At 49.3% G+C, this 23,047-nt stretch overlaps 1 protein-coding gene and 1 long non-coding RNA gene across 2 annotated transcripts; both read right to left on the bottom strand.

Moving 5' to 3' along the window:
* Positions 1–684: 684 nt before the first annotated feature.
* COX5B (cytochrome c oxidase subunit 5B) lies at positions 685–2,477 on the bottom strand. Its single transcript, XM_004452817.4, has 4 exons — positions 2,322–2,477; positions 1,713–1,786; positions 1,440–1,539; positions 685–883 (listed from the first exon to the last, which is right to left on the bottom strand). The coding sequence occupies exons 1-4, from the start codon at positions 2,422–2,424 to the stop codon at positions 771–773; spliced, it is 390 nt and encodes a 129-aa protein (XP_004452874.1). The 5' UTR covers positions 2,425–2,477; the 3' UTR covers positions 685–770.
* A 2,649-nt stretch (positions 2,478–5,126) lies between these two features.
* LOC131273847 (uncharacterized) lies at positions 5,127–22,744 on the bottom strand. Its single transcript, XR_009181015.2, has 3 exons — positions 22,687–22,744; positions 7,174–7,407; positions 5,127–5,561 (listed from the first exon to the last, which is right to left on the bottom strand). It is a non-coding gene; the product is annotated as an uncharacterized lncRNA (long non-coding RNA).
* Between the last annotated feature and the right edge of the window lie 303 nt (positions 22,745–23,047).

The following is a 23,047-nucleotide window of genomic DNA, read 5'->3' as shown; positions in this document are numbered from 1 at the left end:
ACACATTGTTATTGGTTGGTCTCTCTCAAAATGTTTTACTCTATAGGGTCTCCCCACCTTTTTCTCCTTGTAACTTATTCACTGAAACCTGGTTACTGATTTCTGGAATTCTCCCACATTCTGGATTTTCCTGATGTGCTTTGAACACGGGGCCCTCAAGACTTCAAAGCCTCCAGGACTTCTCCCAAGGACACCTGTCTCTTCTAACCAACCTGTAAAGACCTGCCACCTCTGCCAGGGTCTTGACATATATTATCAGTAGTACTTCCGACACCTCACAAGGTATTTATCTTTTTTAGTAGCTGTAACAGAGCCTCAGACGACATGCCCCTGGTGACACAATTAAATGACAGAGCCACTATTTAAGTCTGGCCAGCCTGTTTCCACAGCCCATATTTTCTTCCCCATACCACAATGACCCCAATCATTGCATTATGGAATAATCAACTTGTTTGATTATATATTTTAGGAGGTACAAGGGACTGAACATGTGAAATGCACACTCAACCAGTGAGCTACACTCATTCCACAACCTGTTTTTATTATTAATCTAAGAAATATACACTGGTTGGTTACCTTAAGAAAGTGGATGGCAAGCCAGTAACACGTAGCAATCCCTAATAAAAGAATCATCCATGCCTCCAAAAAATTATGGTAAAGAAATAAGACCAGCCAATTATGGAATAAGGAGCCAATGCAATGTCTAGTCTTTATTCGAACAAGGAAAACTTCACAGCGCACTCTGAATGCATTGGTTCAGGGGCTCATCATCAGTGGCTCAGCTGGTGAGGCACCAGCTTGTAATGGGTTCCACAGTTAGGGCATCGCTGGGCCTCGCCTTTGTGCAGCCAGAACCAAATGACGGCACTGTTGTCCTCTTCACCTAGAAGGAAAAATGTGGTGGAAGCATGCCTAGACTAAAAGGGGAGACCAGCAACATTAACCTCTGTTCCTTAGACACCTCTGAGACAGATACAAATTATGGTTGACATCTTCGAGGTCAGATCAAGCCCTCCTCTCCAGTTTTCCAGATGAAGAAACTGGGACCTTGAGCTTACCTAACAGTAAACTGACCTCATATCAGAGTCACTGTAAGTTCTAACAACTCCCCTGCCAATGGAGAATCACAAAGCAGGCTCCACTCTGATATGTACCCTAAAAGTGCCTCGCACAAAGAAGGAACACAGGAAATACCTTCTGGATGAAAACCTCTTGTTCATTTCCAATGATGTACCTACCATTCCTGTTCCATGCCCCTTGCCAGTAAGGGTGGCCGACTTGTCACAATGAGGCTTGAGAGGTTCCAGACCCTTTTAACAGCTTACGTACATATCCTCTTTGCACACATACACTCACTCTTCACAGATTTAAGGCAGCTTATAGATGTCCTCTATAGTAGTATATATTAAATAAGCGGATAGTAGTGGCTAAGTACTTACAGATACAGCCCACTATTCGCTTGTTGGTGATGGAGGGGACTAAATTCGGGTCTTCCTTGGTGCCTGCAGCTGCTTTGGGGGGCAGTATATTATATGGGTCCTGAGAAAACAGGGATTGAGCCATTACATCAAATTCCTCTTACCCTTTACGGGCTCACAGGGGTGGTTCCCATAAGCCCGGTTTCCTAGATCAAATGCCCCCAGGAAGGAAACTGCTCTGATCCCACCCAAGATCAAGAGCTCCAGAGAAGACAAAGAAAAGTTTCCCCTCACCAGTCCTTTCCGTGCAGCCATGATGACCTCCCTCTCCAGCCCTGTTGCCTGCTCATCATCAGTAGGAACACCACCTGAAAGAAGACAGGTTTTTTATGATAACATATCCACTGAAACGACCAAGATAGAAAAGTGCGCACACATCAGTTTCTGCAGTTTTAACGGACTCCTTAAGTTCACGAAGACCACCCACGGTCCGCTAAGGACCGCCGAGTCACCATCCCCCAAAGTGGTAGCCCTAGGGGAATCTTTTTTTTCCTCCAACCACCGAGGCCCATTACTCGGCATATTTTCTCTAAAAGCAGACCAGAGCCCTAGCGGAGCTCACCGTCTTAAGGTGGGCGCAGGTTTGAAGGGCTCCCCGTCCCGGCTGCCGCCCGTGCCCCCAAGGTCACCCAGCACCCTCGTTTGGGATTCTTTCGCGGCATTAAGGAGGGTGGCGGCGGCAGCGGCCTGGACCCGCAGGGAGCCTGCCGCGGGGCCTGAAGTACTCGGGACCTGGGGTAGTCAATGAGCCCCCGAGGGGCTGGGCCGCCGGCCCGGCTCTGCTGCCGCAGCACCACCCCGTGAGAACAGCGGGGCCCGGACGCGGCTGCCGGGGCAGAGTACCTCGAGAGGCCACGGACCGCACGGCGACCGCCCCACCGGGGCCCCGGGCCCCTAGGGCCCGCACGGCCAGCGATCCAGCTCCGCGAAGTAACCTTGAAGCCATCACGCCAGAGGCAAAAAAGCAACACTTCCGGGGAGCGGCCAGGGCGACAGGAGGGACTTCCGGGGGCGGGCTTCCTTCCCCGCTCGCTCCCCGCCTTCCGCTTCCTCTCCGCGGGGAACCAGCCCCCGTCACGTGACCCCAGCGGGGCTGCTACGGCCAGGGAGAGACTGCGCGTGCCCAGCCCTGTCCCCCTCCCCCTGCCGGAGACGTGGGCGGGCGCTCGCAGCGCTGTTGTGCGCATGCGCCGGGCGGGGTCGCGTCCGGGGCGGGATTTGCGGGAACTCCTGAACTTGTCATTTTCTGCTGCCAGAACTTGGGCTCCCCACGCGAGGAAAGGGGCAACGACGGCAGTGCTTGTGCGTCCTGCCAGGCGGTTGTGCTCAGTAATTGTGGGGGTTGCCGATGGAGGTCATTAAGTCCTCGTCACGGCCGAGGCTTGGGCTGGACGCAAGATGGGTCCACCCCGGGGGCGCCTGAGGACCACCGTGCCGCCGGCCTGCGGGCCAAGTGGTCTCTCCTGGCGGTGCCCGGCATTCGCGAACTTGTTACGTTGGCGCAGACCGCAAGAACTTGGGCAGGACCTACTGGCACTGGTCTCCTGTGAGGGCTGAGGGCCTTGGTGGCAGGAGCGGGTGGGGGAAAGGGTGGCTACGCTGGAGACTGTTCAACGAGGGGGGGGCGCATAGGTCCTTGTTTAAACTGAAAACATTCCGTCACTCCTGGCCGCTGAAACAAATCGCCACCAACCAGGGGCTTGAAACGACAGATGGTCTCCCAGTTCTGGACCGGAAGTCTGAAAGGGGGGACGGCCAGGCCGGCTCCCTCTGGAACCTGAGGGGGCGTCCTTCCTCACCGCTTAAGTTTCCGGCGGCTCGCTGTCCCCTGGGCACGCGGTCTTACTCTTCACAGAGTCTGTCTCTTCCCCTTAGAAGGACACCAGCCCTCTGGGCTTAAGGAACCACCCTACTCCAATTTAATCCCATCTGCAGCACCCCCATTTCTCAGTAAGGTCCCACTCTCAGATCCTGGAGGTTAGGAGTTGAACAGGGCTTTTTTTGAAGGTGCAATTCAACCCCTAACAGCTCCCTGTTGCCCCCAGGATAAGGTGTGCAAGATTTTTGCAAACACTGCACCTTCTACTGTCCCTTTCACTTGCTGTATTTACGTTGTCAGTAAAATCTGGCTGCATGCGGTACCTTTGTTTAGCCACTAGAGAAAAACCCTTTAGAGCCAGAATTATACTCTCTCCATCTTTGAATCCTCAGGCCCTTGCAAAGGGCTGGCATGTACTAGAGGGTACACTTTAAATCAGCTTTGTAGGGCTTCTCTCCCTCTGAGGTTAACTGGCAAAGTAGGGAGGGTTGAAGTTCCAGGCTGTCCTGTCTGTGCAAGTTCATTTTCAAAAGCACATGGTGGGACATTCTTCAGTGGAGCATAGTTGGTCTTTGTACCTCCTCCGCCGAAGAAAAAATCTGGTCTCTTCTGAGGCCAAAAATGTGTTGATCCTCTTTGAATATGGGTTTTTCTTTGAATTGCTTTCATTGTACCACTTCTCCCTTAATTCCAACTGCACCCCCTCTAACTTAAATTGCAAAAAAATCTTTCTTTAAATCCTAGGAATGTTCCCCTAAAATCTATAGTTGATTTGTAACTGTGATTAGATGTTTACTTGTAGAAAAAGGCATTGGTCTAGAAAACAGATGTTCTAGAATGGAATTCCACCAGCTAGGTGTGTGGCCTCAGCCAAGAACTTTCCTCCTTTTGGCCACTCTGTGATTAGACTAGAGAAGTAATTCCCAAAATGTATTCCATGGAATCCTAGTCTCAAGAGATGCTCTGAATAAAAACGACTTGCTCAAGGGAGGGAAGTCCTGCCTTTGATTACCACCTTCTTGGAGATGCAAATACACTCTATGGCATACCAAAGGCATACCAAAGGCATACCAAAGGCCCTGTAAAGAGCCCTGTTTAATTTATCTGTGGTTTCAGCTCATAAATGGAGCACAAAACCGTTCCCAAAGAACACCTACTCATCTACCCCTCAGCAGGCCAGTGACATTTCCAGCTCTGATGTGTTATGATTCCCTGCTGCTCAGCCATAAAATGGTTCATTCCAAGCTATAAAACACTTGCCTACTAACAGGAAACTTCTACAGGCCCTCCTCCAGCTCAGGAAAACCTCAGCCTGGCTCTGGGATCGTGGGGCTTCTGCAGTGAGCCCCTTGCGGGGTGCTCTGATGCTGGGCACCCCCATGTCCTCACATCCCCTGCCGCCTCCCATTCCCACTGCCCTCCACTCACACCCCTACCCCCTAATGTCCTAGGGAAACAGTCTCCCACCCCTGCCCCATTGCTATCTTTGCCAAAACAAATTTTTAATAGAGTATTATTTTTTTACTTTACAGAGTAATTTTTAGTTAAAAAAACACAACTGTACATGGTAATAAGTCTAACAGTGCAAAGGGGTAAGGAAAAAGTTAATAGTTAACCATCATCCTTTTGTTCCCGGGGATGGCTTCCAGGTTCTGGGCTACGTTGTGAGAAAGGATTCAAGGACTCCCAGGAATTAAGCAAGCAAGCAAGCAGAGAATTTATTGCAAAGTGAAAGTACACACTCCAGATGTGAGTGCAGGTGCTCTAACTAGTGAAGTGGTGTGTGTGTCTCTCCCCCCCCCCCCCCCCCCCCCCAGTGACTCGGGGCTAGAGTTTAAGGAGAGACAAAACAGGAGGGTCTACTTGCCTTGTGACTTGAGTTAGTAAGGAAAAGGTCAGGGCCAGTACGTTCGGTCCTCCTTGGTTGGGCAGAGTAAGATGTTATCACTCGTTTTCTGAGTTTCTCATGTAATAGCTCAGGCCTGGCAGCTTGCAGTGCTTTTTTGTTGCCCCTGAGAGATTGTGCTCACTGCCCCCTTTTCCCAGTTGCCTATCCTGACCTGCCTCAACTTCCCCCTCAGAGATTTTTAAGAAGGGATGCTGAGGGTGGGAGCTCTCTTCTGTGCCTGCTTCCTGGTTAGGGGCTGTAGTCCCTGCCTAACAAGGTATAAAACTCTCCTGGGATCAGGGGGTTTCCCGTGGTAGCAGCAGGCACTGGCGAGAGCTCGCATGGGAAAATTAGCTTGTCTTGGAGGCCTTGTAATCTGGAAGAGAGAAATTTAGTTAGAGTTTTTAAGTTACATGGTCCTACTATAAGAGGATAAGGAAGAGGGTAGTAAGTGGCCCTAAAAAAGAAGTCAGCCATGGCAGACTGGACCATGGGAATGAGAGAGGCCCGGTGCCCGCAGAGACCACATCCTCCCGAGGCTGGTGGGCTTGGACTTGTGAGTTTCTAATGCTGTCTAGGACTGTTCTGGAGTGATTTCCATAGAAACAGCATCCGTCCTGGAGAGGCGGGCAGGTTCCTCCCTGTGCCACTCTTAGCATTAGGGCTCTGCAATCTGACAGCACCACGGTGGCATGGGAGTTTTATTTGTTGTTTAAGGGCTCTAAGATGCAGCTGGTTTCATCTGTGCTGTGGGCCAGCTCTACGGAGAGATTGTGGTATGCCTGCTGGGTTTGGTACAACTGCTATTTCCAGTTCCCATGGCGGTGTGATGCCCAAGACAGCTAGGAGAGGGACGAAGAGGCACTGCCCTTTGGTTGCTATGTGGTTAGAAAATAAGGGAAGTGAGAGGGCGAGGTCTCCAGGACCATAGTACATGGAGGGGGTGACGTACGCTAGTGAGCACGAGCCTGTCCAGAGGGGCAGTGAGGAGAGGGAAGCCTTGTATCCGCAAAGAAAGAAAATTCCATCTTGATAGATTAAAGGAGCAGCAAGTGTGAGCTTGGCCCTTGGTGAGCTGGAGCCCGACTGGGAACTTACGGTTACCAGCTCGCTGGTTAACCTGCCAGCAGACAGTACTGACACCCATGGGCCCTGCATTATGAAACAGGATGCTTCTCTGGGGGTCCCGGGCAAGTTGGCTTCTCCCCCTAGGCCATAGGGGTCTAGTTTACGACATGCACCTGGCATCTTGTCGGGGTGTATTGGTTGGCATAGTTTGTATTTAGAAGAATGGAATCCCAAGAGCTGGCAGGGTGTCCCCAACAAGATTGGGTAGTGTTTGAGTCCTTCACTACTTCCTTTTTAGGCTGCTGGGCCTTGAGTGGATCTCTGGTACTGGTGAGCATTGTGGCATTGATGGGGTACCAGACTGAGTAGGCATTTGGCCCCCAGACCTGGAGAGAAGTGACCAGCATACCTAAGTGTCTGACCAGCTGAGGGGCCATCTAGCAGGCCCTGGATGTTAGAGAAGAAAAAATTAAGTTGGCCCAGGAAAGGTGGGGAAGAAGAGTGTTGGGGAGCGATGGAGTAGAAGCAGATGGGAAAGGTGGGTTCAATAGACAGGCAAACTGAGGAGTGCAGAGGTCCCAGTGGAGGCGAGGAGGTAGGTTTTCAGGTGATGCCGCTGGCGTTGTGTTGTGAGCAGCTGGCTGAAGCGTGGCTGGCACCCCACCGCCCCAGATGACACCGTGGGAACGCGGCAGACTGTGAGATGGCGCAGTCGCCCGTGCTTGGGAGCAGCTGGCTGAGCCAAGGATGTTTCTGGTTGGGACACACAGAGCCAACACGAGGATTGACTTGCTAAATTGGCAGCTTTTTGGGCAAGGTTTTTTAAAGGGTGTTTTGGACTAGCCTGTTTTGATTAAGAGTGTTTAAGATTGTCATGCTAGTAGCTAAACGCGTTGCGTCCACAAAAGGAGAAAGAGTACAGTAGTCATAAGAAGGGACACCATGAGGGGGCAGCAGCACCAGCAGGGCTTCCGCAGGCTCCAGGCTGCGAGGGTCTTGTCATTAGGTTCCCAAGTGCTGCTTCCTGAAGAGATTTCAGGCTGCTGGTGGCGGGCATTCAAATGTTTCAGCAGGTGCCTCTGCAGAGCTGGTATTTTCTTGGACAGCCGACTTCACTCGGGATAAGTGCGCCCAGCTGGCAGTTCCTTTAACAGCTGTGGGAATGAGCAGACCCACAGGTTAAAGTCCTTCCATTTCAGCTCTAATTGGGAGTAAGGCCGTTGTCCTGCCAGGTTTTGATGAAATCCTGATTTTCAGGTTTACCTTTAGGTAAGGGCAACTCGTGACTGGGCTAGGGAGGAATTTGTTCCCAGCTCCTGGACCATTTGTTGAGTTTTTCCTAGGTTTATAAAATACTTGGGGAGTATATCCTGCTCTCCTCGGAATGCCCGCAGTTGTTTCTTTGTCTGGGGCTGGGAAATGCTTGAGATGGCGTGAACTCTTTCTGGGGAGAGAGCTCTCTCTCCCAGGGTGAGAGGAAACCCTTGGGTGCTGACATTCTCTAGCCCCTATTGGCTAGGAAAATAAGGACTAAAATGGTGTAGGCATCTGAGATTTCCTTTGTTGGACTGCAAAGCAACAGCTATCCACGTATTTAAGAGGGAGCTCTGAAACGTGGAGAACGGCTGGCTCCCGCGCTAAGGCATTTCCAAAGATGTGGCGCCTGCCCCCGAAGCTTCGTGGCAACACGGTCCACGGAAGTGGGACCGAAGGTTTCAAGTTGGACTCCTGCCACTCAAAGGCAAGTCCTGGTGGAGTGGGGTACAGAAAAGGGCATCTTTTAAGCCTAGAACAGTGAATCAAGCTGTGTTTTTCCAGGACTTGGTTTAGAAAGGTATAAGGGATAGGCACTACTATAGATGGGAACAACAAAGTTCTTACTTGTGCTTAAGTCCTGAATTAACCTGTAGGTGCCATTCGGCTTCTTCACTGGAAGTTCAGGGGCATTACAGGGGCACTGGCAGGGAATTAGCAGGCCAATTTTTAAAAACTTTTTCTATGAGGAGCGGGTATAGCCCTGTGGTTCGAGTGTCTGCTTCCCACGTGTGAGGTCCCGGGTTCAATCCCTAGTACCTCCTTTAAAAAAATAAAGAACCTTTCTATTATGGACTTCGTTCATTGCTTCTGTTTTCTGTGGGGATATGGTAATTGGCGTTACAGGAGATGGAAACTGGGGGAACCCAGCGAGCCTGTCTGGGTGCCCCACTGTCCTAACCCATAGGATTTCCTTTCCGACTTACTCCCTGGGGTATGGCTGTTGATGAGGCATCTAGCTCCTTGTTTAGGATCACCACCAAGCACACACGCATCCTCATGCTTTTGAGCCCGGGGCTGCAGGCGTCCTGGGGGGTTTCTTTAGTCCCACTAATTGGATACATGCCCCCAGGGGACGAAATAAGTCCAGTCGCAGTAGGGGGGTAGGGCACTGGACCGTTGGAAGTTGACAGCTTACTATTGGGTCTCCTATTTGGCAGAGGAGAGGCTCAGCAAAGGATCTAATTTTAGATTTACCATCAAGGGCCACTACCGTTTGGGGAGAGGGAGGTTTGGAACGACAGGTCAGAACTGAGTAGGTGGTTCCTGTGTCAGTTTAAAAGTTGGTAGTCTTACCTGCCATGGTGAAGGTCAGTGAAGGTCACCCAGGGCCCCTCCAGGTAGATGTTCCCTGGAGTTGTCCAAGGAGCCACTTTCCAACCCGGGCCACAAGGGCCTGGGTGGTGCTCCACCTGCCCCGCCTTCGGGGTTCAGGGCAGCCCCGAGCCCACTGGCCTGTTTTTCCACATGGGGGACAGGGACCAGGGCTCCCTGTGGGGTTGCGATGATTCGGGGCAGCCTGTTTTCCAGTGGCTCCACTCCCCGCAGTTAAAGCAGGATCTTTATGTTTTGGAGCCCAAGCCGGGGGACTCTGAGGCGGCACACACCACCGTGGCGGCTGCTATAAAGTGAGCCTTCCGGGAAGTGGACTTGGCCCAGTGGTTAGGGCGTCCGCCTACCACATGGGAGGTCCAAGGTTCAAACCCCAGGCCTCCTTGACGCATAACGGAGCTGGCCTATGCGCAGTGCTGATGGGCGCAAGGAGTGCCTGCCACGCAGGGGTGTCCCCGCGTAGGGGAGCCCCATGTGCAAGGAGTGCGCCCCGTAAGGAGAGCCTCCCAGTGTGAAAGACAGTGCAGCCTGCCCAGGAGTGGTGCCGCACACACGGAGAGCTGACACAGCAAGATGATGCAACAAAAAGAAACGCAGATTCCCAGTGCCGCTGAAAGGATAGAAGCAGTCACAGAAGAACACACAGCGAATGGACACAGAGAGCAGACAACTGCGGGGGGTGGGGAGCAGGAGAAATAAATAAAATAAATCTTTAAAAAAATAAAGTGAGCCTTCTGCCTGTCCCCCTTACCTTTGCCTCCTTGGTGGCCTTGTCACAGACCGAAAAAGTTGTTCCTAAAAGAAAGCGCATTCATCGGAGCTTGGGGCCCTAGCGCTAGCTTTTGGAGCTTCCTTGTAACATCTAGAGCTGACTAGCTGCTAAAATAGGTTTTTCCACTCCCGGTGACACCTGCCGGGTGCATGAGGTGGGGATGTGGGGGCCTCGGGGTCAGGAACTGGTTACAATGTGGGGGAGAACTGAGGAGGGGATCAGCTAAGGTCTCTCCCTCCTCGGGCTTTCTCTGTTCCTTCTTTTCTGGCTCCTTCTTCCCTGGAGGCGAGTGCCCTTCCTGAGCATAACACAACCTTCGATGCCCCTTTAAACCTGCGTTCTGATATAGAGCCATAAAGAGCTGGACATGTGGAATTTCTGACTGCTTCTCTTCCCTTTTACACAAGAGATCTAACTGTAAAAATAGGGTTATAATTTAAGGTGCCATTGGCAGGCCATTGCTGGCCATCCTCAAGACAGTCCCGCAGCCATGCGGAGTTACAGAAGACAGCACGGCGGCCACGCGGAATTACAGAATACAGTCCCGCGACCACGCGGAGTTACAGAAGACAGCACGGCGGCCACGCGGAGTTACAGAAGAAGATCAGTTTCTCCCTCAACCCCGGGGTGGACAGGGACGTCCAGCTCTCGAGCACGCACCTGAGCGGGGAGTCTGCTGGAATGCTCGAGGTGGTGCCCGCTGTCCCAGGCAGAGATGGGGAAGAGCGTGTCAGCCAACCTGGCGTCCCCGACTCCTGCCTGACTGAACTTTCAGCTTCCAAACTGAAGCACCCAAGGTGCTTGAGTCTCGGGGGACGTTTGGAGTTGCCGCTCTGGTTCTAGGCATCCCAAGGACACAGAGGCCGTGCCACTGGACATGTCTGGGGCACCCTAGGTCTCGGGAGATGTGCGGACCCAGGTTCCAGACCGAAGCTAGCAAGCTGAAATGTTTCCCTAGACACAGAGCTGGCTTGACTTCTTTTACCTCTGATGGCCTTGAGGTGTTTAGAGAGGGGCCTGGGAAGAATATTAAGGAGTTTCCACAGGACCAAGGATTGAAGATCTGGGACATGATTGCACGCCTGTGGAGGAGCAGGGGTCATCCAAACCAGATGTCCAGGAGCCAAAGGGAGAAGGTCTGGTATTGGGGGAAGCGAGTTCACCTCCGGCAGGCGAGATAACAGAGGAGGAAGGATCGTAAGGCTTCCAGGCTATTAGGAAGGGGACAGATGACTGGCCATGGCTGTTGATGGGGGTCTCTTAAGCGGCTGGACTGAGGCAGTTCCCCAACGCTACTTCCCTCGGGTGAATGGCAAAGGCAGACCCAGCAAGCCTGAGTACAAGTTCAGGGTGGCTGGAGGAGGACCCATAGGAGACGATGGTCCTGTTCTGAGCAGAGGCATAAGGAGAGAACCGGGAAGTCCCTGAGGAGCTAAAAAAGGAGCGAAAAATGTCAAGTGCTGTATCCAGTTATTCATGGACAGGGAAGAGGTCATCAGAATTAGAAAGTGGTTCAGGATGAGACGGGTCTCATGGGCTCCTGTGTACCCTTTGGGAGCCGAGATTATGTTCTTTGAGAGCAGGGCTGGGGACCCATTTGGAATGACAGCAAGAGAGAGAAATGCACAGGCAGTCTTTGGTTAAAAGCTCCCCATTCCCATTGGGTGGAGGAGAGAGTTACCAGACTATCTCCTGGCTGGCTCGCCAAAAGATGTTACTGGCTACATCACGAGAAAGAATTCAAGGATGCACCACAAATTAAGCAAGCAAGCAGAGAATTTATTGCAAAGTGAAAGTACACCCGAGACGTGAGTGCAGGCACTGTTACTAGCAAAGAGGCATCACCAGTGACTTAGGGCTGGGGGTTTAAGTAGGGATGAAACGGGAGGGTCTTCTTGCCTTGTGGCTTCAGATGGTAAGGAAAAGGTTAGGGCTCCTGCGTTCTGTCCTCTTCAGCTGGGCAGAATAAGAAGTTATCACAGGGAAGCAGACGTGGCTCAACTGAAAAGAGTGTCCGCCTACCATATGGGAGGTCCAGGGTTCGATACTCAGGGCCTCCTGACCCATGTGATAAGCTGACTCATGGGCAGAACTGCTGCGTGCAAGGAGTGCCGTGCCACACAGGGGTGGTCCCATGCGGGGGTGCCCCATGTGCAAGAAGTGCACCCTGCAAGGAGAGTGTCCTGCATGAAAAAAAGCACAGCCCTCCCAGGAGTGGCACCGCACACATGGAGAGCTGACGCAGCAAGATGACGCAGTTTCTGGGTGCCGCCGAGGATACGAGCGGACACAGAAGAACATACAGCAAGTGGACACAGAGAGCAGACAATGGCTGGGGGAAGAGGAGAGAAAAAAATCTTTTTAAAAAAACAGTTATCACTTATTTTCTGAGTTTCTCACATAATAGCTCAGGCCTGGCTGCTTGCGGTGACTTTTTGTTGCCCCTGAGATGTTGTGCTCACTGACCCCCCCTTCCCAGGTCCCTATCCTGACCTGCCTCAGTTTCCTTTCTTTCTCCATGCCAGGGTTTCTCACCCTCTGCACTACCGACAGTTGCTCGGGAGGGGGCAGGTGTCTGGTGCATTGTAGGCTGTTTGGCCGCAATACGCTTGGCACACCTCAGTTGTGACTGCCAGAACCATTTCCAGCCATGGCCACATGCCCCCTGGGGGGCAAAAGTCATTCCCAGTTGAGAATCACTACCCTATGCTCATATATGCATATTCAAACAAATGTACATATATGGGAAGTTTCTTTAAAATATACAAATACAGATGTATGTAAAATGTGAAAATATATAACTACCATATGAATTATTAGTACCTTGTTTTTTTCACTTAAAGTATTTTGTGGACATCCTTCCAGATCTGTTTTATGTAATTGCTACATAATATTCTCCATTATAAATGTATAATTTACCCAATCATTTTCTCCTTGATGAGTATTGTTTCCAGTTTTTTGCCACTCAAACCATGTGGTAAAACACGTCCATGTACATACAGCCTTATATTCCAGAGCTTTCATTTCTAAAGAATAAGGTCAAAAGATGTGTATGATTGGCATTTTTATAATTTCTGCCAGATTGTTTGGCCAGAAGCTGGGAGCGATCCACTCTCCCCCAGCAGGGCTCCCGAATGCCGGCCCCCAGCTCCACCTGCTGAGAGTCCTAGGCCTGCTGCCAAGTTTGCCCACCTGGCGGGTGAAAAGGGAGAGGCTGGGAGCCAGCTGGTTTACATCTTCAGGTCCGTCACTAAAGCCGGCAGCTTCTTTTCACATGTTTATTGGCTATTTGCATTTCCTCTGCTGAGAAAGGCCCCACTGGGCCCCTCCAGCCAGCTACTTTTCGCTTCTTTCTGCCTTCATTTCATTTTCTTTAAAATAGGAGGAACACCTACCTCTCAGGGACTTCGTGAAGATTAAATTAGTTGACACCTGCGAAGCACTCAGAGAGAGCCCAGCGCACTGTGAATGCGCTGTACCCGCGAGCTTCCAACCAGCCCATCCAAAAACAAAACAGCCCGTCTGGCAACAGAGCTGTCGGTGCTTGTTGCTTGTATTTACCTACATTCTGGAAGGATGCACAGGAAGTTACCTATGCATTACCTGCGGTAGTTACCTACGCCTTCACTTGGGGGGGGGGGCGGGGAACTGGGCAAGAAGCAAAGCTTCTTCTCAGGGAGATGGCTTATCTTATGGGTGTGGGGGGACTCTCGGTATTAGGGGGAGTTCACGGGCCGAGCCTGGTCACTGTTCAAGAGCAGGTGAAACAGGGCTTCAGCCTTGACTCGATGGCGAGGAAGTGCGGGGCGGGGGGCAGAGTCCAGCAGGCTTGTAGGAATGGAGTCAGAAAAGGGGCTCTACCCCTTCTCGATTTAGAGGTGGAGTCGACATCACCATCCCAGGGTCCACAGGATGGAGGAAGAAAATACGGACTAGAGTGGACTTGCTGGTATTCCACTATAGAACTATTGTGACTCTAGCAATGGAAGAAATTGTGTCATTGATGTGGAGACAGTGGCCATCGGAGTTGCTGAGGGCAGGGAGAGAGAAGAGGTGTGATATTGGGGCATTTTCAGGACTTGGAGTCATCCTGAATGATATTGCAGGGACAGATGCAGGACATTATATATCCTGCCCTAACCCACTGGATGGACTAGGGGAGAGTGTGAACTACAACGTAAACTCTAATCCACGCGGTGCAGCAGTGCTCCGAGATGTGTTCACCAGATGCAGTGAAGGTGCCACAATGATGAGGGAGGCTGTTGATGGGGGAGGAGTGGGGCGTGTGTGCATGGGAGCCTCATATTTTTTAATCTAACATTTTGTGTGATCTATGTATCTTTAAAAAAAAAAAGACAAAATGTTTTTCGAAAAAAAGGGGGGGCTTCACCCCACATTTGTGTTGCCCAAAGGAGCATCTCTGAGCTCCAGACTGCGCCACGGAGGCCCTGCGCACTTACGACGGTGTGCGCGGCCCGTTTTTCTATACAATGGCAGGGGAGAGCCGCTGCAGGCAGGCCTCGCAGATCCCGCCTCGGCCAGCGACAGGCCACACCCCGGGGGACCGCGGGAGGCTGAGGAAGGAGGACAGAGCGGCTGAACCCCGGCGGGCCCCTGCCCCCGGGCAGGCTGCCAGCCGCTAAACCAGGCCAGGACAAACGGAGCGTTTTGATGCAGACGCCCTACCCCACATGGGGGACCAGGAGCGCCTGTCGACGTGGGCCTGGCTGGGTGGGAGCTGGGGCGCCGGCGCAGCCTGGTGAGCCCGCAGGGCACCTCCCGTGGGACCACCGCCCTCCCCTTCCACGACCCCGCGCTCTCCCGCGGACCCCCGCCGCCTGCCAGTCCTCTGGAACCCATCTGTTCATCCCAAGGGGAAGCCGAGCTCCACCTGGGAAGCCCTGGTTTTCCACTCTCCCCACATTCACCTCTTCCTCCCCCTTCTCCCTCCTTACACCTCCCTCCAGCCCAAGAGGGCAAGCACAGGGCCATTCACAGAGGGGTAGGCATGGGTGGGAGCACCACAAGGGTTGATGAGGACCAAGGCTGGCCACGGCGGGCGGCTCGGCCCACCCTGGGCCCAGAGTTGCTGGGATCCGGTGAGTACCATGGCGCGGCAGGTGCTGCATGTGCCACCGGCAAACTGTGGCAGGGGGGGTGGGGGGGCAAATGCCTGACCTCTCTCCTCCCACACTCCTAGCTCCAGTGAACGCAGTTGGAAACCAGGGGGCAAGGGCAGCCCACCGAGGCCAGGCTCCCAGGCAGCGGGTGGGCCTGGAGGGAGAAGCAGGGGTGTCTGGCAATCGCCAGGGCAGGCATTTCAACGAGCTCCCGTGCATTCCCCGTTTATTGCTCCCGAGCCCACCATTTCTTTTCTGGGTTCCTGCTTCTGATAGCTGGAAAATGTGCTTAGGGAAACTTCTTCACTTAAGCAGCTTTGAACATTCTAAAGCTAACTGAGCTGGCTTTCTATTAATCTAATTTTAGAAGTTTACTCTTTGCACCTAGTTCCCTGAAGGATATTAATCAGACCTTCTCAGTTTTGCTTACAGGAATAAGATAACATCTCAAAGCAAAACCAGACAGAATGGTGTAAGCCGATAGCTTTTCCCAGAGACTCTAAGTTTGCTATCCTTGTGCGGTTGTCTGAGAAAGGAGCCCTGCAGGCCTTGCACCTGCACAGCTACATCTGTATTAGTCAGCCAAAGGGCGCTGATGCAAAACACCAGAAATTGCTTGGTTTTTATAAAGGGTATTTATTTGGGGTAGGAGCTTACAGATACCAGGCCATAAAGCATAAGTTACTTCCCTCACCAAAGTCTATTTCCATGTGTTGGAGCAAGATGGCTGTTGACGTCTGTGAGGGCTCAGGTTTCCTGGGTTCCTCTCTTCCCGGGACAGGCTTCTCTTTCCTCTGTGAGCTTACTTCCTGGGGCTCTAGCTTAAGGCTTCAGCACCATACTCCAACATCAAAAACCCTCAACTCTGTCCTTTGCACCCACCAAGGGCCAGGGACTCAACGCCCTAATGACGTGGCCCAATCAAAGCCCCAATCATAACTCAATCACACCCAGGTACAGACCAGATTACAAACATAATCCAATATCTATTTTTGGAATTCATAACTATATCAAACTGCTACGACAGCTAAACCGGTTTATTGGCCGCTGAAACCAAGGACAATTTGGATGTGCTTGAGACAACACAGGATAGAGAATTTTCTCGTACCCTCCTCCCCAAATCCCTGGTATCACTTGTTTTCTTGTTTTCCTTCTCAACTGCCCCTTTTCTTTTTTTTTCCCCTATAAAAACCCTACCTCCCATTCTCACCTGAAACTAGTTTTGGGAAAATCGCCCCGGTTCCTTGTTTGTGCACTTGCAATGAATCACCTTTTCAGTAAAAGACACGTTTGCCCTTTGCAGCACAGGATCGGGCAGGCCTGTCTCCTGGAAAGAGCCACCCTGTGGTAACACCTCCAGGGCCGAGCCCTGCTGGTGGGTGCTGCCCCGGGCCGGGCCCCCCCCCCCCGCCCCGGGCCGGGCCCTGCACATGGGGCTGGGCAGTTCCTTCCCTCACCCTCCTATGGCCCCAGCACTGCCCACCTCGTATTTCACAGAGAAAATAGAGGTCCTGAGACAGGAGCTCACTCAGCTCCCTTCCCACGTCGTCTTCCCCTCCTTTCGTCCCTTCCCTCCGGTCTTGAAAGAAGTGGGGTCTCCAGCCCGTTCTCCCCAGGGCTGCAGCTTCACCTGCCCTTGCCCGCTTGCCCTCCTCCGGGGCACCTCCCCTTCCGCCTGCAGGGCACTGAGATGCGAGTTCCGGCTCACAGTGCCTCTCTCGAGACCTGTTCTCTCCTTCCCGTCACTTCTAGACTACTTGGAAGCGCCCTCCCTCCTGTTTGCTCCCTCTCCGGTGACCACTTACTGGTCAGCTCACCTGACCTGCCTTCTGTCCCCACTGCGCCCTAACATCTGTCCCGAAGGTTACCCTGGGTCTCTAATTCACCGGCCCCCGAGCTGCTGACAACCTCCTTCTCTTCGACCCCTTCCTACTGCTCACCACCTCCGCCTTGGCTTTCTTGCCCTGGGCCTTCTCCGTCTGCCCAGGGTTGGTCCCCAGCTGCCATTCCCCCATTCCGACCCCACCGGAGCCTCCTTCCATGCCAGCCCGGCTCCCCCCAGCAAGCCGCCCACCCTCACCTCAGCTCCACCTCGTGGTTCTTCAGGGGCTGCAAAAACTGGCCTGACTTCCCCTTCGAGCTTCCTGCCTCCCCATCCATCTCCTCCCCACTGACAAATGACTCTTTGTCTCCCAATTATGGACAAATATCCTGACAAGTCTTTGATCCTGCCCCCACCCCATCTCACCCCCCCACCTCGTTCTTGGCATTCCAATCACAGCTCGTGCTTTCTTGTTTCCCAAAGTGCACTGTTTGTTTCCCATTGTGGGTCCCTGGTCCTGTTCCGGAAGAGCAGAGTAAGCCCCGTGCGCACACTGGGTGCCTATCTGTCAATGCCTGAACCCTCGTCTTGGCTCCACCCTCCCAGAACCTGCCTGCAGACAGAAGCAGCCTGCAGACAGCTAGAGCAGGGTGAGACTAAGGACGTCTAAGCAGCCTGCAGACAGCTGGAGCAGTGTAAGACCAACAACGTCTAAGCAGCCTGCAGACAGCTAGAGCAGTGTAGACACAATGACGTCTAAGCGGGCTGCAGACAGCTAGAGCAGTGTCGACACAATGATGTCTAAGCAGGCTGCAGACAGTAGAGCAGTGTAAGATCAACAACGTCTAAGCAGCCTGCAGACAGCTAGAGCAGTGTAAGACCCAACGGCGTCTAAGCAGGCTGCAGACAGCTAGAGCAGTGTAAGACCAACAACGTCTAAGCAGCCTGCAGACAGCTAGAGCAGTGTAAGACTCAACGGCGTCTAAGCAGCCTGCAGAGAGTAGAGCAGTATCGACACAATGACGTCTAAGCAGGCTGCAGACAGCTAGAGCAGTGTAAGCCCCAGTGAAGGCTAAGCAGCCTGCAGACAGCTAGAGCAGGGTAAGGCACAATGATGTCTAAGCAGCCTGCAGCAGAGGGCTACCTGCTGTAAGTCGCACAAAAGAGCACCTGGGAGGGGGAGGAAGTCTACTCCATTGGGAGTAGAGGGCACATTCAGGTTCCTAAAAATGGGAAAATTCCTAAGACCGTGAGCAGGCATAACCCCAGGACAAGACCCAGGCTCAGGAAAGACAGGCAGGGCCCTCGCTTCACTTCTGCCTGGGCTGGTTTTCTGACAGGCGGCCACACTCTTGAGGAGCACCCAATGCAGAGCAAGTGTGCAAAGACTGTGGAAGGCATTTTTGAGGTTGGTTTGTTTTTCCTAGCTCCAGGCACTCAAGGATACCTCTGTCATATCACTATCTGGATACAAATTTTAGGAACAGGCAACTCAGGAATTAAGTCTCAGAGTTAACACTTAAAAAGATTAAGTGTACAGTGTGCAACAACAACAACAACAAAAGATTATGAGGCATTCAAAGAAACAGGAAATGACAACTTATCCGAAGGAACAAGTTAAAATCCATAAACCATTAATTCAGAAGACCACACTTTGGATATACAGGACAAAGACTTTAAAAAAGATAAACAGTATGCTCAAGAACTAAAGGATATGAGAAAAACAATGAATGAATAATATGAGAATCTCAATAAAGAGATAAGAAATTTTAAAAGGAACCAAACAGAGGGAAGTGGCTGCGGCTCAATCAGTTGGGCTCCCGTCTACCACATGTGAGGCCCTGGGTTCGCATCCCGGGGCCTCCTTGTGAAGGCAGGCTTGCCCGCATACTGCGGAGTGCCACGGGTCCGCAAGCACTGCCGAGAGCCGACTCGGCAAGGTGATGCAACAAAAAGGGAGCCAGGCAGAAAAAAAAACACACAGAAGAGCAAGCAGCGAATGGACACAGAGAGCAGACAGCAAGCAAGCCGCAAGGGGGGTGGAAATAAATAAAAATAAATACAGAAGAATGCAGTGCACGGACACAGAGTAGACAGCAAGCAAAAAGCCACAAAGGGGGGTGATAATTTTTTTTTAAAATAAGGAACCAAACAGAACTATTGAAGAAATAATAACTGAAACAAAAAATCCCCCAGAGGGAGCGGACACGGCTCAAGCATTTGAGGTCCTGTTTCCCATAGAGAAGGTCCCAGGCTCAGTTCCCAGTGCATCCTGGAGACAAAAATAAATGCAACAAGCAAACAAACGAAAGGGCCAACTCAGGGGAGCTGATGTGGCTTGGTGGTTGAGCACCAGCTTTCGCATGCAAAGTCCCAGGTTCAATCCTTGGCCCTGGTACCTCAAAAAAAAAAAAAAAAAAAAAAAATCCCCCAGAGAGCTTCAACAGCAGGTTGGAATTAGGAGAAGAAAGAATCAGTGAAGTTGGAGACAGGACATTTGAAATGCTTCAGGCTGAAGAACAGAAAGAAAAAGAAGAAAAGGGAACAGAGCCTGAGAGACCTGGGACCACCATCAAGCCTACAATATAAATATTAAGGGAGTCTCAGGAGAGAAGAAAGAGGGAAAGAAGCAGAAGGAATATTCAAAGAAAAAGTGCAGATAAGTTAACAAATGGAATTCAGGAACCCCAAAAGGATCAACTCAAAGAGAACCATGACCAGACATATAGTATACAAATGGTAAATGCCAGGTACAAGGGGAGAGTTTGGAAAGCTACAAACAAAAGCAATGTGTTATGTACAAAGGTGCCGACATAAGATTAAGTGCCAAATTTTCACCAGAAACTGTACAAGAAAGCAGTAGGATGAAATATTTAAAATACTTCAAGAAAACTGCCAATCAAGAATTTTCATCTGGTGAGACTGTCTTTCAATAACAGGGAAAGATTAAGATGTTCCCAGATAAAAGCTGAGAGAGCTCATCACACTTGACCTGCCCAACAAGAAAGGGACTTCTTCAGACTGGAAGGAAAGGACCAAAGACAGTGGTCAAAACAGCAGAGAGAAATGAAGACCTCCAGTAAAGGTAAGCCAGATAAGTAATTATAAATGCCAGTACTGTTGTATTTTATTTTTTCATATGCAGCTCCCCTTTTTACTTTTTTACAGATTCTAAAATTCAAGTGCCTAACTAATGACAAATCTATAGATTTGGACATACAATGTACAAAGATATAACTTGGAACAAGTACAACAAAATAGTGGGGGGACAGAAGGGAATCAAAACACTGTATGCGTATGTTATTGAAGTTAAATTGGTATCAAATCAAGTGTGATTGTTATAGATTTAAGATATTAAATGTAAGCCCCATGGTAGCGACAAAGAAAACATATGAACAATACATACAAAAAGAAATGAGAAAGGACTCAAAATGGTACAATACAAAAAATCAAATAAATATGAAAGTAGGCACAAACAGAAGAATTGGGGGAAGAAAAAAAAAGACAAAGACTAAATGGCAAAGAAAGTCCTGCATTATCAGTATTTACTTTAAATGTAAATGAATTAAACTCTCCAGTCAAAAGGCAGAGACTGGCAGAAAGGATAAAGAAGCAAGACCCGATTATATGCTGTTTACAAGAAACTTACCTTAAATTCAAAGACACAGACAGGTTGAAAGTGAAAGGATGGAAAAATATATACTGAGTAAGTAGAAACCAAAAAAGAGCTAGAGTAGCTATACTAATATCAGATAAAATAGACTTTAAGTCAAAGTTACAAGGGACAAAGAAGGTAACTATGGCTCAATTCAACAAGATGACATAACAATTATAATGTATATATGCTCCTACTGGTAGAATCCCAAAATGTATGAAGCAAATACTGACAGATTTGAAGAAAGTAATAAATGGTACCACATTAGTAGTAGAAGACTTTAATATATCACTTCCAATGATGAACAAAACATGTAGACAGAAGATTAATATGGAAGTAGAAGACTTGAGCGGTATTTTAAGCCAACTAGTCCTAACAGACATATACAGAACATTTTACCCAACAGCAGCAGAATATACATTCTTCTCTAGCGCGCATGGATCATTCTCTAGGAGAGAACATATATTAGGTCACAAAACCAGTCTCAATAAATTTTAAAATATTGAAATCATACAATGTATCTTCTCTAGATACAATGGAATGAAGCTAGAAGTCAGTAACAAAAGGAGAACAAGAATATTCATAAATACGTGGTAATTAAAATATTCTTTAACAACCAATAGATGCAGCAAAGGCAGTGCTGAGAGGGAAAGTTATAGCTCTAAATGCTTACATTAAAAAAGAAGAAAGATCTCAAATCACAGACCTAACTGTACAACTGGAAGATTGAGAAAAAGGAAGAGCCAACTAAACCCAAAGCAAGCAGAAAGAAGAAAACAGGGTATTACAGCAGAGATAAATGAAAGAGAATTTTAAAAAACAAACAATGAAACAATGGAGAGAATCAATGAAACTAAAAGTTGATTTTTAAAATATCAATAAAATTGACAATCATTACCAAAACAGGCAAAGAAAAAGAGAGGACGCAAATAACTAAAAACAGAAGTATTCTAAAAGAATACTATGAACAACTGTACACCAACAAATTAAAAAACCTAAATGAAATGGGCAAATTCCTAGAAACACACAAACTACCAACACTGACTCAAGAAGAAAGAGAAGATCTTAACAGATCAGTAACAAGTAAAGAGATTGACTCAATAATCATCAACTTGCCCCCAAAAAAGAAAAGCCCAGGACCTGATGGCTTCAACAGGGAATTCTACAAAACAGTCCAATTCTGCTCAAACTTTTTCAAAAATTGAAGAGGAGGAAACATATCCTAACTCACCCTATGCAGCCAGCATTACCCAATCCCAAAGAAAACCAAAGATATCACAAGAAACAAAAATTACCCACAGATATCCTTTATGAATATAGATGCAAAAATACTCAACAAAATACTAGCAATCAGAATCAAACTGCACATTAAAAGAATTGTACACCATGATCAAGTGGGATTCATCCCAAGTATGCAAGGGTGGTTCAACATAAGAAAATCAATTAATGTAATACACCACATGAATAGAACAGTAACAACAAAAAAAGATCATTTCAACTGACAAAAATCCAGGACCCCTTCTTGATAAAAATATTTAGAAAACTAGGAATAGAAAGAAACTTCCTCAACATGATAAAGTTCATATCTCTATGTATTTATATACATATGTATGTATATAAACTGCTCACATCATATTCAATAGTAAAAGACTGAAAATTTCCCCTCTAAAATCACGAGCAAGACAAGGAGGCCCAGTGTCACGACAAGTTATTCAACACTGTACTGGAAGTGCTAACCAGAGCAATTATGCAAGAAAACCAAAAAATCATCCAAATAGGAAAGGAAGAAGTAAAGCTTTCCCCTCTGCATATGCCTACATATAGAAAATCCTGGAAAATCTACCACAAAGCTACTACAGCTAATAAATGAATTCAACAAAGTGGCAGGGTACAAAATCAACATGGAAATATCCGTAGTGTTTCTATACACTAGTAATGAGCAATCTGAAGAGGAAATCAAGGGGGAAATCCCATTTACAATAGCAAATAAGAGAATCAACTATCTAGGAATAAATTTAACCAAGGATGTAAAGGACAAATCCAAGAGCCAAACAAATGGAAGGATATTCCATGTTCATGGACTGGAAGACCAAATATTCTTAAGAGGTCAAATCTACACAAAGAGATTTACAATCCCAATCAAAGCAATCCCAATCAAAATTCCCACAAGCTTCCTTGAAATAAGGGAAAAGCCAATCATCAAATGTGTATGGAAGGCTAAGAGGTCCCAAATAGCCAAAGCCATCTTGAAAAAGAACAACAAATTTGGAGGGCTCACACTTTCCCATTTTAAATCTTATTACAGTGCTGTGACCATCAAGACAGCATAGTATTGCTGTTAGGCCTCAAGGCAGGGCCTTCATGGATAACCAGAGATGGCCTGAAGAAAACTTCAGCACGAGAGTTAGGCACACTCACCCTTACTGCGTCTGCAGAGGTAAGGAGCCCAGGCCAGTCCACGGTGACTCAGGCCCGACTCCCTGCGCTGCAGTTTCACTCTTGCTTAAGTACCCAAGTTACTATTGAGCATTTGCCTTGATTATGCACTAGTTTTATGCATACAGATGAACACACATTGCTGATTATATAATTGTACAATTAGTATGTTCAGGCAATCATGCTCGCACAAACATTGCATGATCAAAAAAGGGGGCGGATAACTCCACCCCTGAGTGGGAAATTTGTAATATTATTTAAGCAAGTTGAAGTGAGGACAGCAAGGGGCTGCTTCTGCGCAGGTCCAGCCAAGCGTTCGGAGCCAGTTTTCATATTTCATTGC

Source organism: Dasypus novemcinctus, chromosome 17 (assembly GCF_030445035.2).
Source record: "Dasypus novemcinctus isolate mDasNov1 chromosome 17, mDasNov1.1.hap2, whole genome shotgun sequence".
NCBI lineage: Eukaryota > Metazoa > Chordata > Mammalia > Cingulata > Dasypodidae > Dasypus > Dasypus novemcinctus.
This window is presented reverse-complemented; position numbering and strand designations above follow the sequence as displayed.

Coding starts and splice junctions, on each gene's coding strand:
- COX5B (XM_004452817.4), bottom strand. CDS start 2,424: ATGGCTTCAAGGTTACTTCGCGGAGCTGGATCGCTGGCCGTGCGGGCC. Junction 1,540..1,712: donor TGGCTGCACGGAAAGGACTG/GTGAGGGGAAAC, acceptor CTGTTTTCTCAG/GACCCATATAATATACTGCC. Junction 884..1,439: donor GCGAATAGTGGGCTGTATCT/GTAAGTACTTAG, acceptor TTTTCCTTCTAG/GTGAAGAGGACAACAGTGCC.